Here is a 15624-nt window from a genome sequence, read left to right on the forward strand (position 1 = left end):
GCATCTGCCTACCATAGCGGGAATCTCCGTGCGGGCTGCATATGTCCAAGGTGTACGGAATCACGCTCTCTAGTGCTCGGTTTCTTTCTCTTATTTTTTGTTGTTGTCACTTATTTACCACCTGTGTCGATCACATTATTATCCATTATGCGCGTTTGCGGATCAGCACCGAAGCTAATGCGAAATATCTGACAATGTTTGGTTTTTGCAGACTTGAGCTCTAGGCAGATGGTGCACAAGGGTGGTTCTAGAAACGGTGTGAGGATTAGTTTGTTTCTTTATTACTCTCCGATTGCTGTTCCTTTTTCTTATTCTTTATTCTTTATTCTCTATTTTCTGTTCCCTTATTCACTATTTTCTATTTTCTATGTCTTATTCGCTATTCCCTGTTTCCTATTCCTACATCTTATTCAAAAAATTCGGATACAGTTTCAAAATTCCATAATCCTATGTAAATCCTATGTAAATAACACACATTCAAATTCTGAATTATTTTTTATTGAAAGTACAGCAGATGTTTCTAAATAACCCCTCCTTCAGTTAGCTTCACCAACTTCAAATGCATTTCGAAGCTGCGGCACAAGGATGTCTCCTTGTAAAGCTTGCTGCAGATAGTATTATAACAAAACAATTACGTGTATTTCTTTTATTTATTATTGAATTCAAGATAGAAGAAGATTTCTACCACAGCTGCATATGCCCTGCGAAATCATTAATTTTTGTGCTAACTTCTCAGCATAACCCAATTTAAATTTGATTGGAACATCTCCTGATCCGTTGCCAAGTAAAATTTTTGACCTGGGATTCACCCGAAGTCAGCCTTGACATAGGTTTCATCGTCCATTAGAAGACACCCGTCGAACTTGGTCAGCACCTGGTCGTATAGCTTCCGAGCTCGGATTTTGGCAACACAATTCTGACTTGATTTCTTACCGGAGTCGAATTCTCCTCACGGTAGCACTATGGGCAGGCTTTCGAATCGTCGTTAATGTTTCCTTATACCGTTTAATGACACGCCATACGGTATTTCTGGGTAATTCCAGCAGTTTAGTTAGCCTAGATGCAGACCACATTGGGTTTTCCAATATACTGTGCATATTTTTTCCCCTTTTTCCGGCTTCCATGTTGATTTTTGACGTAGAACTACGTTTTACTTTAGCATACCACACAGGGATGCAAACTGGAAAACTGGGACGAAATTTGTCCCTTTTCAAACCATTATAGGTCAGTTGGTTTTCAACCGATTTTCTTCATTCTTGCAGTAATCGATTGGAAAATTATACACGCATCTGCCCAAATGCAGAAAAATGTTTTTTGAATCTACGAACTATTGCACTATTGAAAATTGTCAAGCCTTGTTGAAATAAAAATAACGTCCTCTGATTGGTCGCTCGTTTGCTGTGAGTGTATGATATGGTATGATGTGTGTATGATATGGTGTGATGTGTGTATGATATGGTGTGATGTGTGTATGATATGGTATGATGTGTGTTTATGATATGATGTGTGCGTGTGTGTGTGTGTGTGTGTGTGTGTGTGTGTGTGTGTGTGTGTGTGTCTGTATGATATGGTATGATGTGTACTGCTTTTCCAAGCATAGTTGTCCCAGCGTGCATAAGGTTTGTGTAGAACATGGGACTACTATGATTGGAACGGCAGTGTATGTGTCTGTATGATATGGTATGATGTGCGTGTGTCTATGATATGGTATGATTTCTGTGTATGGTTTTCTAACTCGGCACGTTCTGCTAACTGCTGAATCCGGTTCACGAAATTCACAACCCTTCATTAATAGACATTATAACTCATTACCCAAGTAAAAATATTGGTTTTACTAAAGTTTTATAGCGCTCAATACAGCCAAAAAAGCGCTATAAAACATTGATAAAACCAGTTGTGTTACTAGGGTAATGAAACACTCAATGCATTTGTTAATAGTGTACGTAGTTCTACGTCATTTATGTGGTCGTGTCTTGGACACAACCTCCTACTTTTTACAGAATAAAGTCGATTGCGGTATATCAAAAATACACAGGTGAAGCTAACAAAATCTCCGACACGTGAACCCTTAGAACTTCCAAATCCATCCACCAGGGGCGCCACAATATTAGCAAAAGTTTGTTTCAGTTTTGAATGAAGCAAGCTTTATTCACAGACTAACAGACGGAACATTGGCGGATCGGATGAATTTGCCTATATTCTGCACTAACATTGAGTTTAAATAATTGAATTATGTTATCCAATGGGCCAAAATAGTAGTTAATAGAATCTTCTCTAGGATCATATTTTGGCAATAGCATTTTCAATATGGCCTCTTGGGGCTCCTATTTTGGCCCATTCGCGAAAAAGTTGAAGTCACACGACTTTAGTTCATTAATTTGTCGAGTTCAAAGTATTTCGAGTTAGAATTTTATTTTAATTGAGTAGAATGATCAAAAACACTGACATCGCATCATTGATTTATATAAATTTACAATCGTTCGTATACAATCGTTCTTATCCAAAACCAGTTTTGTGATTTCACATATCGCATGCGAAATCTTATAACAGCCCGAAAAACTCCGTACATTTCATGTTTAGCATAATCGTTTATACGTTACCATGGCTTTGTTTACTTATGGCCAATATCAGGATTATGAATCATGGAATTGTATTTTCGTTTATACGTTATACGTTACCATGGCTTTGTTTACATATGGCCAATATCAGGATTATGAATCATGGAATTGTATTTTTATCCTTGTGCTGTAGTAAGTTGTGCCTGATGTTGATAATTAAATTTGTTTTAGAAATGGACAAACTTAAACATGAAAAAGAAAACGTGCCAGTTACCTAAACGTTAGACTGTATAGTAAACTGGGGGAAGTATAATTAGTTCTTTTATTAGAGGTAAAATACGCGTATTTTTTGCTACAGTTTGTAAAAAATTTGTCGAATAATATCAGCATTTTCATTAGGGGTAATTCAAGATATTTTTTCACACTTATCAATTTTATTCTATCATGTCCAAAACCGGTGTTTCTACTCTACTGAATTTATTTTTCAATACCCGTCACGATGCAATGAGGAAAACCCTTCCCTTTTGCCACTGGAGTCGTTGTTGACGCTCTACGTTCCTTCTTGCTTCGTTCAAATTTTTTGGAACATTCGCAGTATGTAATTGCTTTGATGGTTTATTGGGTAACACTTCAAAACGATTCTCATCGAGTTGGCGTGAATACCCATCGAGCAACTCACATTCCACACAACCAAAAGTATATAAGACCACAATAAAATCAGTAACGTGTCAAAGTGGTTTGATTACCAAATGTCTCAGCTTGATTGAGCACATTTAAGATATATTATAAACGACCAGCACTTTTTGTTGGCGCCATCTCTTGGTAAGCAGCGTGAACTTATATATTGTGGAAGCCTGAATTCGGCAATGTATGAGGCCACAGAATTTTTTATAATTCACTAATGATTCTGAGAAATTTTGAAATTTACGAAATGTTTTTCATGAAATATAGGATTAAAGCATCTTTTTCGGCCATAGTATTTTTTGTATGAGAGATATTAACTCTGCTATCTTCGAAAAATACCAGATGATTTCATTAATGCTCTTCACTGAAATCAAGTTCAAATAAAGATAAAATGTATTCAAACATATATACGGTTTGAAATCAAATCATTCTCTAGATTTCCATTTTGGCTATAGCATTTTTTGATTGGCTCCTTTAAAACAGCTCACTTGCAGAACCAGCGATGCCAACCTTTTTTTATAAAAAGCTGGAAAAATTCAAAATGAAAAACTGGATATATAAATTTAAAGCTTTTACAGAAATTTATTTGATTTTCGGTTCAAAAATGCTGCACCGTATTATTGCATGTAACCAAAAAGACTGAAAGAAAATTTTTTACTGATGGAGATTATAGTCATTGGCGTACTTGAAATTGAGTGGATTTCGATTTAAATCTTACAACCGAGGGGCATGAATGCACAAATAACTGAAAAGACCATACATGTAATGGGAATGAAAAGATGTGGTGATGAAGAGAAAACTGGATAAAACTGGAGTAATTTTCAAAAAAACTGGAAATATTCAACCTTCAGCTGTTTCGCTGGCGATCTTCAAAAAAACTGGAGATATCCAGGAAAAACTGGAGGGTTGGCAACGCTGCACATAGGAGTATCTGACCCAAAAAGTTGGCCAAAAGTCCGACACACAAAATACACGATTTCCATTATTTTCAATTGATTTCACTTGAAACACACCCTTATGCTATCCCAGAACCCATTGGTGTCCAATTACATAAACCAAACTGTTATTTTTCAAAATTGTTCCACAGTAAATTGGTCAGTTTGAAAAATGCGTGCTACTGCTCGGGTGGCATAAAAAATTAAAAAAATTTTTCAAATGATTTTTCTCCCTCACAGGACATAATCTACAAGATAAGTAAAATGTTTTGCAATATTTGAAACGTTGAATGCATAAAATAATCATGGATTATTTACGAAATAAGTGATTGTGAAATAAGTGATTGTGAAACATTGTGAAATTAATTTTATGATTTAGTAACCTTCCGCGCAAGTCCCGTCGAAGCTTTATTCATTAACAGAAAGGTCAAAGCCTTCTGAAAATATACCGAAAGAAAGATCTTCCTCCTGGTTCCTCTTTTTTTTTATTGACATTTTATTAAATGAAGATTTATATGGAAATTTCTAAGTTTTTTTTTTATATCATGTGTAAAAAGATACTAAAAAAAATGGAGTAAGAGAATTTAAAGTAATATTTTATATTTTGAGTGACGTTTTAAATAGATGTCACCTTTTTTGTGTTGATTATACGAAAATAACACGTTTTTGATATAAATCTATCCAATTACTTCCAAAATAGAGCGACTTGGACTTTTGGCCAGCTTTTGGGCTCAAATACTCCTATGTGCGCTGTACAGAACTGAGAGAAGCATTATTAATTCCTTTAAAAATTTCTCACTAACTGGAGTTTGTTATGATGTTTTGAATTATTTTCAACCCCAAAAAGAATATTTTAAAATTGGGATAATCGACCATACTCTTTCACACTTATCAAAAAATACTAGTATAGCTAGAACTGGTGCTATAACCAAAACCAGCGTTTCTACCCTAACTCAAGTAGCCTTCTCATTTACCCAAATTATTGGAGAATTTTCACTTGCTACTTTAAAAGCCGTAACGAAAAATTTGTCTTCTTGTAACAAATTTGTTACTTAAAATGCAATAAGATTTATCTCCACTCAATCTATCTCTCTATCACTAAAGTGATTCACCACCCTTGTTTTGCTCACCTGTGTTGTGTACAGCAAGTGTATTAATTTTTCTGCAAGCGGCAGAAACACAGTACAAAGCAAAAAAAGAAGTTTGGAGCAAAAAATTACTACACGCAGCGCTCATGCTAGGCAAGAAGTAGGAGATGAATATTCACTGTGCTCTTTCCGCATAGTGAAGAAAAAAAAGCCTGGTCAGGTCGTTTGGTTTGGTTTGTATCCAAGTATGATGACAGTTCTACAAGGTATGCTACATTTTTGTCTATCCACGCACACAAACAAATCTCGTTATGAAAAAATTCGCGTTTTGTATGGAATTCAGAACATTTTTGGAAATTTCTCGTTTTATGTTGTTTTATATCTAATTTTTTTGGTTGGAGAGTGAATCTCCAGTTGAAACACACTAGAAATTGATATTAATTTAGATTTAGTGTGAAAAATTGCGACAATATGTCGAAATAAAATATATAAAAATGCTATATTTCTAATAGTTGGAGCATAATCTTAGTCATTGTCATAGCTCATGACTTTTGTTCCTGTATGAAAAAAAGCGACTCTATTTAGAAGCGCTATTAGAGTACAAGAAAAAACGAAAAGTGCAAAAAGGTTACCGGCAAATTGATGAAAAACAGCATATTTCACCTAAACCGCAGCATGTTTATGTATTCCCCACAAAAAACATGTTTCAACATCATTTCTATAACTTTTCAGGAAAGTATGTTTTATAAGTTTAGTTTAAAATGCAAAATCATTTCAAATTTCATACAAAATTGGAAAAAGTTCACAACGATCACTAATACTAATGCATCGACGTGAATAGCATACCTTGTAGAACTGTCATCATACTTGGGGTTTGTATGACGTCTTCAGCATATTAGTTTTAGACAGTAATTTTGTCCTTCCAGAAAAAATATATATATCGTGGGACAAAAAGCTTTTTTGGACAAAATAAAAGCCGTAAAAATATAATTAACCAAAAAAACTTACTTTATATGGATCTAATTTTTTTCTACGAAAACTACACATTATCAGGTAATTATAATCTACAACTTTTCCGAAGCCACTATACTGATCAAACAAACCGTTTAGATGCTAGAAATATTTTTATCGTTAATAGGTACTCGGTGAAGGGGATAGTCCCGACGTTTGATTTATGTCAGCATAAAGTCCGGGACATTAAGTTTTGGGATTATTTTCCGCGTCGAGTGTCCATTAATGATAAAAAATTCAAATGTCTACAACTGTGATGAGAACGTTATATCAGTCAAAAGAAACGTTCTGGCTTTTGTTTCTTTTTTTGCTTCTGGAACATTTTAACTTTTTTGTTTCTTATTTCTCCATGATATCTTTTTGTGTTTGATGGGCAGTCATAAGACACAAATAGTATTAAAATCTTAGGCAGAATTAACAGAATCTTCTCTATTAGAATTGGGTCTAAACGAGAAAAAAAAACTAAGAAATGATAGCATTTAGAAAGCAACAATGTTTGACATATATTTGTATATCATCGAAACACACAACTTTGTAGAAAACAAGACACTAAAAAGGTATCTTCTACACGGATCGAGCTATTGCCAAACAATCAGCTCAAAAACGTGAACTTTTTTTTATTAAACCTTCAAATGCTAATTTTATTGATATACTATCTTTAAAACAAATTTAGTATATGTGAAGCTTCAAAGAATGGAAATAAGTTTTAATTTAGAACTCCGGCGCTAGTGGCAATCCAAAATCTAACTTTTCAATACTGCACTTTAGAGAAATGGTGTTTACGGTAAAGTTGCTGGTATAGACTGTTCCGAAAATTATAAATACATCTTCTTTCTTGAATAAAACAAACAATATAGGATTTTTCGGGTCATTTTATTCTGAAATATAGATAATTAGTGTTTTCTTTCCAGTTTCAATTCAAGTTGGGATTATTTTTCGTAGGATACGCGAGCTCTCTAACTTTTCTCTTAACACCACTCATAAGCTTTTGCACAGTGTGTTCTCCGACCATTTTTACCACTTTAAGCCAATCTGTTTTAAATTTTTCAACATTGTCCGCTGGTTTGACATATTTCCTCAGCTTTGCCTTGGTCAAAGCCCAAAATGTTTCAATAGGGCGAATTTCAGGGCAGTTTGGAGGATTCATCTCCTTTGGGACACATGTGACATTATTTGTTTTATACCACCCTAGTGCATCCTTAGAGTAACGGCAGGAAGCAAGATCGGGCCAAAAGATTGGAGGATTGTTATCCTGCTTAACCATGGGTAACAACCTTTTCTGCAAACACTCTTTCACGTAAATTTAACCATTCATTGTGTCATTCGTAATGAATGGACGAGATGTTTTCCCACATTCACGAATGGCCTGCCAAACCATTACCTTTTTGCCGAATTTTTCGGTGTAAATGGCTTTCACTGGTCCAGGGACATCCTTTCCCTTCGGTGATGTATAAAATTGCGGTCCTGGCAGAGTCTTATAGTCCAGTTTTATGTAGGTTTCGTCATCCATGATAACACACCCAATTTTTTTGGTCAGAAGTTTGTCATAAAGCTCTTGGTTTCACAGATTCAGCTTGTTTTGGATTTCGTTTTGGCTGCTTCTGCTTCCGACGGGTCTGCAGACCCATTCTTCCCTTGGCACTCATAACGTTACTCGCCGAGGTTCCAAGCTTTCTCGCCACATCTCGTACTGATACTGAAGGATGCCGCTTGTAGTATTCCTTAACCTTTTTGTCCATTGTGGGATCAACAGGCCCGTGTTTTCTACCACGTCTTGGGGCGTCAGTAAATGTGCACTTTTCACAATACTTCCGCAATGCGGTTTGAACTGCTCCGACACTTATACCTTCTTCTCTGGCTAATTTTCTTATAGAAAGACCACTCACGGTGCTCCATTTGTGCACAATTCGCTTTCTTTGCTCGGGAGAAAGGCCACGCATTTTCAAAATTTCGCACTAAATGTTAGAAAAAATGACAGCATCTGTTTCTTTTGGATGTAAACAACAGGACGCAGCCAACGTTTGGTTGAATACTGCACGTTATTTGAAATGACGGTTGATCGTAAGTGTATTTATAATTATCGGAACGGTCTATAATGCTGCCGCAAAAAAAACTTTGCTTAAGATATCTTCCATCTAACTTTCTTTTTTTTTTTGTTTTATAGGTATACTGCCTATAAAAGCATGAGAGTCCCATATGACTTTCAGGCAAATATTAGTTTTCGCTGTCAATGTATCTGATTTTGTTCAAAGTTTCGTATGCCTAGATAAAATTTGAATGTTTGTTCTGAAAAATACTGAAAAAATACCAAACCTTGCTTGTCCCATATTTAAAATAAAGGCATACGAGTCCCATCTTAAATATATATTCAATTGTATTCTAAAAACCACATTTAACGATTGTTATCAATTAAAAGAATTGTTTACATACAGAATATCATTGTCTTAAAAAAATAAAAGCACAGTTCATGTTTTCAAGGTTTAACCGAAAATAAGTTAGAGCCATTAAATTGATTCATGCTAATGTATTAAACATTCGAAGAAATTTGAAAGTTATAGTGATGTTTTTTCTGGCAACTGCCTCCAGAAATCCTTTTTATCATCCGGAATGAGCGGAGTTAAAATATTCAGGAGTGTTGCCTTACGGTCTGCATCGATTCCTCGTGGACTTTCAAGAATTTCAACGTAGACTCAAAGTCGAACGAGTTTTCGGCTATCACCTTTAGTTGTTTTTTGGTAAACAACATGCACCTGTCCATGTGTCTATCCGCTGAAACTAAATCGCTATATTGCATTTCGTATGAACCCCTCGTGAAGTACAACTTGCCGTATATTTTCGCCTCGGCCATAGGCTTCTGCTTGTTGAGCGTATATTGCGAAACACTAAAGGTGCTTTGGAAGAAATTGACCGGTTTCATGTTTAAAACTTCTACGTTCTGTTTTGCAGTTTGTAGAACATCAATGAAATCTCCGAGAGTGATTAGCACAGTTCGCTTCATCTGTTTCTCTACTGCCGCGTGGAAACTGTCTGCAGCCATAAACGTGTGCCCAGTTGCAAAAAATTTGAGAACAAGCTTCTGCACCTTATTTAGTTTTGAGTTTATCAAAAGAATAAGTTGCAAGAACAAATTCCAATTTTTATTCTGGGCAGAACAATTGTCTAACCACAGAACAGTTTCTTCCGAGAAACCAAATTTTTGAATGACGTTATGGAAGCAGCTTAAAATGTCACTAGACGACCTGCCACTGGTCGACTCATCCCAGGCGCAAGCTACAACGGGTACTGTTCTAGCATATTTGCCAACAGGGGCAAATGTCTCGTTGAACGCAATAAGCCGTTGAGAAAACACAATTGTTTTCAAGCCCTCTAATCGAGGAAGCTGGACAACCTGTAAAAAGTATCGAATGAAATATACGTAGTTGAATTATCCTGGTTGTAGCCTACCTTCTGTAGGTCTACAGCTAATACAACTTTTCCAGGAATAATTTCATCACCATCGTCACGATATGCTGTGCGGGATAAGCTTGCGAAACGCAAATGACTAGCATAACGGTCACAAATAGAGCAAATATTTCTTTGATTTGCATGTGACAAATGTCCTGTCTGCTTTTCATGTAGCGTAGCTGTGACACGAATTTCGCACTGCTCATGGCCAAGTTTCACAAGAGAAATGTTCATTTGCTTCAGCACCTGGCAGTACAAAACATAGCTGACATCGAGAGATTGGGACTTTTGAAATTCCTCGTACATTTTTTCTCCGACAAATGCGATGGTAAGTAAAGTCTATTCGGAGCATGCTCGCGTCGGTAGTGGGAAATTGTCGGGTTAAACGAGGAAATGTGAGCTTTAATTGCGTCTCGCTTTGAAGAATCTCTCTGGAATTTTCCTCGTTTTGTAGGTTTCGGCGATTCTCCTTCAATGCTTCTATATACAATGTTCCTGTTGTATCGGTAATTATCTTTTCAACATCTTTTACTTACACTTAAATTGAGAAATTAGCTTACATGCAGTGTTTTGAATATCCAAGAGTAATTAGATAAAAATTTTCGACAAACATTCTACCACTGGTGGATCGTAAATGGTACTTGCACGTGTGAAGTTTACGAGGACCATCACCGACGTACGTATGGCGGGCTCGTTTTAAAATATCAACTTGTTGGACATGCTCACGTATAAAGTTGCCTTGATCATTGAAGTCGAGGTTCCAGAATAAACGGTTTACTCCAATTCTGTTGTCCTTTGAAATTTTACTCATACAGTTCTTTAAACATCCACATGCATCATGGATAACCGGATGTAGCTGACGGCGTTTTTCTGCAACCTTCTTCCTACGATTCTCTTTCTTTGTCATTTTACGTTTCTTTGGTTTTGGTTGCTCACCAAAAAAGCTCCCGTCGGAATCTATTACAGCACCATCAGATGATCCACGCGATAGAGACAACCGTTTTTTCATTTTTCCAACTGCCGTCAATTCGAACCCGGGAAACTGTTCATCCGAGCTATTCTCCGAATCGCTCCCATAAGCTTTGAGTAGTTCCAATGCAGCCATTTCAACAAAAAACAATTTTGATTGGAATAAACGAGGAATACGAATAAATATCATGGCCATCTTAGAATGTATGGAGACTGATATGCTTTTATTTTTTGTATATAGAACAAAAATAAAGGCACACGAGTCCCATCATTTATTTTCAAGCCTGGAATTCATTCAAAAGTTTTTAAAACTCATGGAAATATATATTGTTCCACCTCTTGAACATACAGTTGAATAAAACTTACTTTATGTTAAACCATAGTTATTTACATTCAATTCAAGACTCGAACTTCATTTGCAATTTTCTCGACTGTGAGCATTTTCATATGGGACTCTTATGCTTTTATGGGCAGTATACAGAACGTACAAAAATATGAAACTTTTCTGAACAAACAAATTTCCTATCTTCATTGGGTACAGAGTTTTTTCTATAAAAGTTGCTTAAAAGTTAGTTTTCGTACTCAACTTTTGTTAATTACATTTTACAAGGAACGTTGTTCTAAAGAAGCATTTGGACATACAAAACACACGCTTTTGTTGAAGACCACACATCTCCAGGACTTTTCCTCACAAAGTTATATCACAACGTATAGAATTAAGATTAGGTGGATTGGGACGGATAGAACTTATAGCAGTTTTGAGCACTCGAGCTAAACATTGAGATAAAGAGTATTGACATCATGACTCCACTTGGCCCTTTTTACTTTATACATTCTTAAAATTATCAAAAATAATAAGCTAAAATGTGCTATAACTTTGTGAGGAAAAGTCCTGGAGATGTGTGGTATTTGCTTGGTCATTCTAGGCTGTTCAACAGAATCCGGAGGTCGCTATCTTGAAATTCAGAATGGCTGGTTCTGAGAAAAAAAAAACACAATGGGTGATATTTGGTCATTCTACAGCAAAGTGAATATTTCAAAACTGAGAACTCTACTGAGGCGGCCAAAAATCTACTCCAGACGCTGTTTTTAAAACCAAGAATGCGACTTGCAGATTTTGGGAATCGGCCTAGAATGGCTATACACTATCCAATAGAATAATTCATAGCACCGGAATGGTGCTCAGGGGTCAGTAGGAAGCTCGCAGCCTCAAGGTTACAGAGTCCGCTTTGACTAGCAATTAGTCATGAGTCATAACTCATTAGTTCGCATCTTAGTGGAATCAGAACGTTCGGTGTCAGAGGGGGGGTGGGGTTTATTCTCAGACTTTCATTTCCCTACTTCGACCCTACCCTTGCGCTAAATTCCAAAAGAGAAAAAAGTCACCCAGAGTTGAATGAAGATACACTTCTCCAGGAAATTATAACCGCCGATACTCGGCAGGATTAACAAACGGACCTTAGTAAGAGCAGTTCAGGATTATAAGCGTAGACGGAAGAATAAAAGTATAAAACCCGTCACAACCACGGTGGCGAAAGTATCTTTCCTCTCCGTAACAGGTGTTAACCACACTTTTTCAAGACCCACCCCAAGTACTAACATCGCACTTGAACAACAAAGAAAAAGGTTACGATTATTTGCGAGCGACACAAGTAGAGTACCCACGATCGTCATCGCTTCCGAACCGGCGGAACAGTCCCACGACGGTTGGCACGGGAGAAAAGAAAACCTGGCAGCCAAATAAAATAGTCATTTTACACGCATCATTTTCCAATAAACATTTTAACCGCTCTCGCTCACAGCGGCTGGCAGGCTAAATACTAGACAGACACGCTCTGATCGCATTCGAGGCACCACAAGAGAGTGAGGTGCAGCCGGTGCGGCACTTAGTGCGATCGTGTCCAGGCTGCTGTGTGACATGGGGCTCCACAATTTACAGCCCAATTGTTTGCTTTTTCCTCGGTAAACATGCGCGATTTCTCCCTGAGCCTAGTGAGACGCTGTACGGGAAGAGTGGGAGTGGGAGTTGGGGTTTTTTTACTGTGCGAAATGTTTACCGATTGCTTCCCGATATTGCCATAGGTAAACGAAGCATTTTTTCTCCGTTCAAGCCTGCCCCTGAACGGTTGGGTTTATAGCGAATGTTGCATTATTATCCGATAATTCGCTCGTATAAATATTGTGTAATACCTGTACAAAGTGATGTTGGACATGCATTTACTGTGCAAACAAAAATAAATACGAGGTCGGGTAACACTGAAACGGCCATTGCCACTACAAATGATAGCCCTCATTACCGTTCGTCTAGTTTGACCCCAATGATCGCATTCAAAGATTTGACTCTGCCGACTAATTTCGTTTCCATCAAAGCTCACTTGAAATTACTTAGATTATGGCAACTAATTAATATTTTCCCTGTCCGGCGATTGTTTGAGCTGTAAACGAACGCATTTATTGACGTGAGAGAACCGTAATGCAGCCGCACCTTCCCAATTCCATCACCTATAGTTCCAGTCCGTTGTAGGAAGATAAACCCAATGGTAAGAAAAAAACACTTCGGCTCGTTAGACCAGATTCGAAATTTGCTGACCTGCGCGTCAATCTAGCAATCCGAAAGAAGGAAGTATGGTCCATGAATAGAATCGATTTAGATACGCGGTGTGATTTTGGGTCTACACTTATCTTAAGAACTCACATGAAAACACCTACCAGTTGCTTCTCGCTCGTAAAGCGGAACGCTGGCATCCAGTAAGAAATTGCTTATTAAAGCAAACAGATTGGAATAAGCTGAAGCTTCTCGCCGTTCGATAAAAACGGTAGCAGCGGTGTGGAAATTGCATTAGCTTCGGTAGCGATAAAAAATACTGGATCTGGTCGGTAAATTGAATCATCCGCTGAACTTTTTCCAACAACGCAGATATTAATTTAGTAACCTAGAGTTTATTACGTTTCAAATTTATATTTCTATTTTTTTTTTCTCTCTTCCAGAATGCACCCTGGCACCCTTCATCAGTGGATCCACATCGGAGAAGATCCCGTTCGTTTTCCTGCCTCATCGTGGCCAGATCGTCTATCCGAGCAAAGAGATCGGCTTTCCCGGTAAGTCGCTTAAGTGTGTTGACCAAACAAATCGTTCAACAATCGACCACCGAGTAATCGGCGGTCAACCCCTTTTGCACTCTCGACATAAAAAGGCCTCTTATGTGTAGTTTACCGCCAAATGGCAGGCAGCTTCTCTAGTGAAAAAAGAAAAACGATCGACGCGGTGTGGTCAAACGCGGTGGCACATGCAACCGCGCAAAGTGCTTTACCCAGTTGAGGCCTTCTGTTCTGCCCTGTGCAAACGGATTCACTCTTGAGCACGAATGCGGGAAGTAATTTAGCATATTCATCGCATCTCGGCCCAGGAAGTGCATGGAAAAACAAAGCGCTTTCGAAGCAGCAGACCAAGTGCCAACCGACCTGGGTGTAGGGCAATCTTGGCCTTTGACTTAACTGCAGTCAAAGGGGCACCTAAACAGCAGTTCCAACGTACAGGTGACAATCGGGAACGACTGTAGTGCAAATTGACCCTAGTGGTTCTCAAGTCGATTTCTGTCGTTGGGTGGCAGAGTGCCACCTGAAAAAGTTGATGAGCACGCAAGAGGTGTTAATAACCTTCCCGATGTATAACATATTCACTTCAGATCTTCCTGATTTGCCTCCATGATGCACGTTCTGCGATGACCCAAGCATTTCCGTAAAAGGAAAAAGCCTTCGTGTCATATGCAGTCGATTGCAGAAAAGTTTAGGTATTTTTTCTTCCTACTTGCAAAAGTGTCTCCCAATGCTCCTAAAACTCAAATGATAATTTTTCCTCTTAAGCCTAGGGCTTCTTTTCTCAAGCCAACCAATAATCACGTTGTCAAGATGAATGGGGTTATTTTAAGTTGGTCTGACAAGGTTAAGTTCTTGGGACTAATTTACGATAAAAAACTTATTTTCAAAGAGCACATTGAGAGTATACAAGCCAAGTGCATCAAATATACGAGATGTTTATATCCTCTCATTAACAGGAATTCTAAACTTTGTTAAAAGAACAAACTTTTGAGTTAAAAACAATTTTCTAGACCAGCAATGCTTTATGCTGTACCGATCTGGTCAAGTTGCTGTTCAACAAGGAAGAAAACGCTCCAAAGGATTCAGAATAAAATTCTGAAAATGATTTTGAAGCGTCCTCCTTGGTTTGGTACACTCGAATTACATAGACTTACTGATGTTGAACCATTAGAAGCTATTTCAAATAAAATTATTAACAATTTTCGACAAAAATCGTTGCAATCCTCAATTGCTACGATAAGCTCTCTTTATAGCCAATAAGTTAGCATTTAAGTTAGTTGTAAGTTTACTTTCCTTTCTTGACAAGTAGGTTTAAATCCCTACGAATGATAAGTCCTAGTTGCGAAAGCAAACAAATCCTAACAATTAAAATTACAAATTACTAACAGTGTTGAGAAGTCACCATTTGTGATTGGACACACATACTCATTATTTACTAATATTTATCACAAATACTTAAGCTACTAACAAATCCCCCTATTAAAAAAATAAACCTTCCCGATTACTGTTGTTTTAGAATGCATAAAATTTGCGAGGCATTTTTTTTAGAAATTGTTAAAAGTAAGACAGTCGGTATAGGGGAACTGCTCCATTTTTCATCTCATTAAGCCAATATTCACGAAGAATGCACGGATTAAACACCAAATTTTCACGAAATCATTGAACAAATAAACTAAATATGCTTACGTGCTCTTAAGTAATCGTTTAGCATTGTATATTTAGAAAAATTAGCTATATTTATCCTGAATTTTGTAAAACAAACCATTTTTCACAACTCTTCCATATCCATCTCGAAACTTGAATCACTGCTCAATTATTCATCTCACGATGCCCCCA

At 37.2% G+C, this 15624-nt stretch overlaps 1 protein-coding gene across 1 annotated transcript in view; it reads left to right on the forward strand.

The window, feature by feature from the left end:
- Positions 1 to 15624, forward strand: part of LOC129723399 (uncharacterized) — a 300768-nt gene that overhangs the window by 215955 nt on the left and 69189 nt on the right. The window contains exon 7 of the mRNA XM_055677597.1: positions 13678 to 13798. Coding sequence (XP_055533572.1) covers positions 13678 to 13798 — 121 coding nt within the window. The remainder of the gene's footprint in view (positions 1 to 13677; positions 13799 to 15624) is intronic.

The sequence above is a fragment of the Wyeomyia smithii genome, chromosome 2 (genome assembly GCF_029784165.1).
Source record: "Wyeomyia smithii strain HCP4-BCI-WySm-NY-G18 chromosome 2, ASM2978416v1, whole genome shotgun sequence".
Classification (NCBI taxonomy): domain Eukaryota; kingdom Metazoa; phylum Arthropoda; class Insecta; order Diptera; family Culicidae; genus Wyeomyia; species Wyeomyia smithii.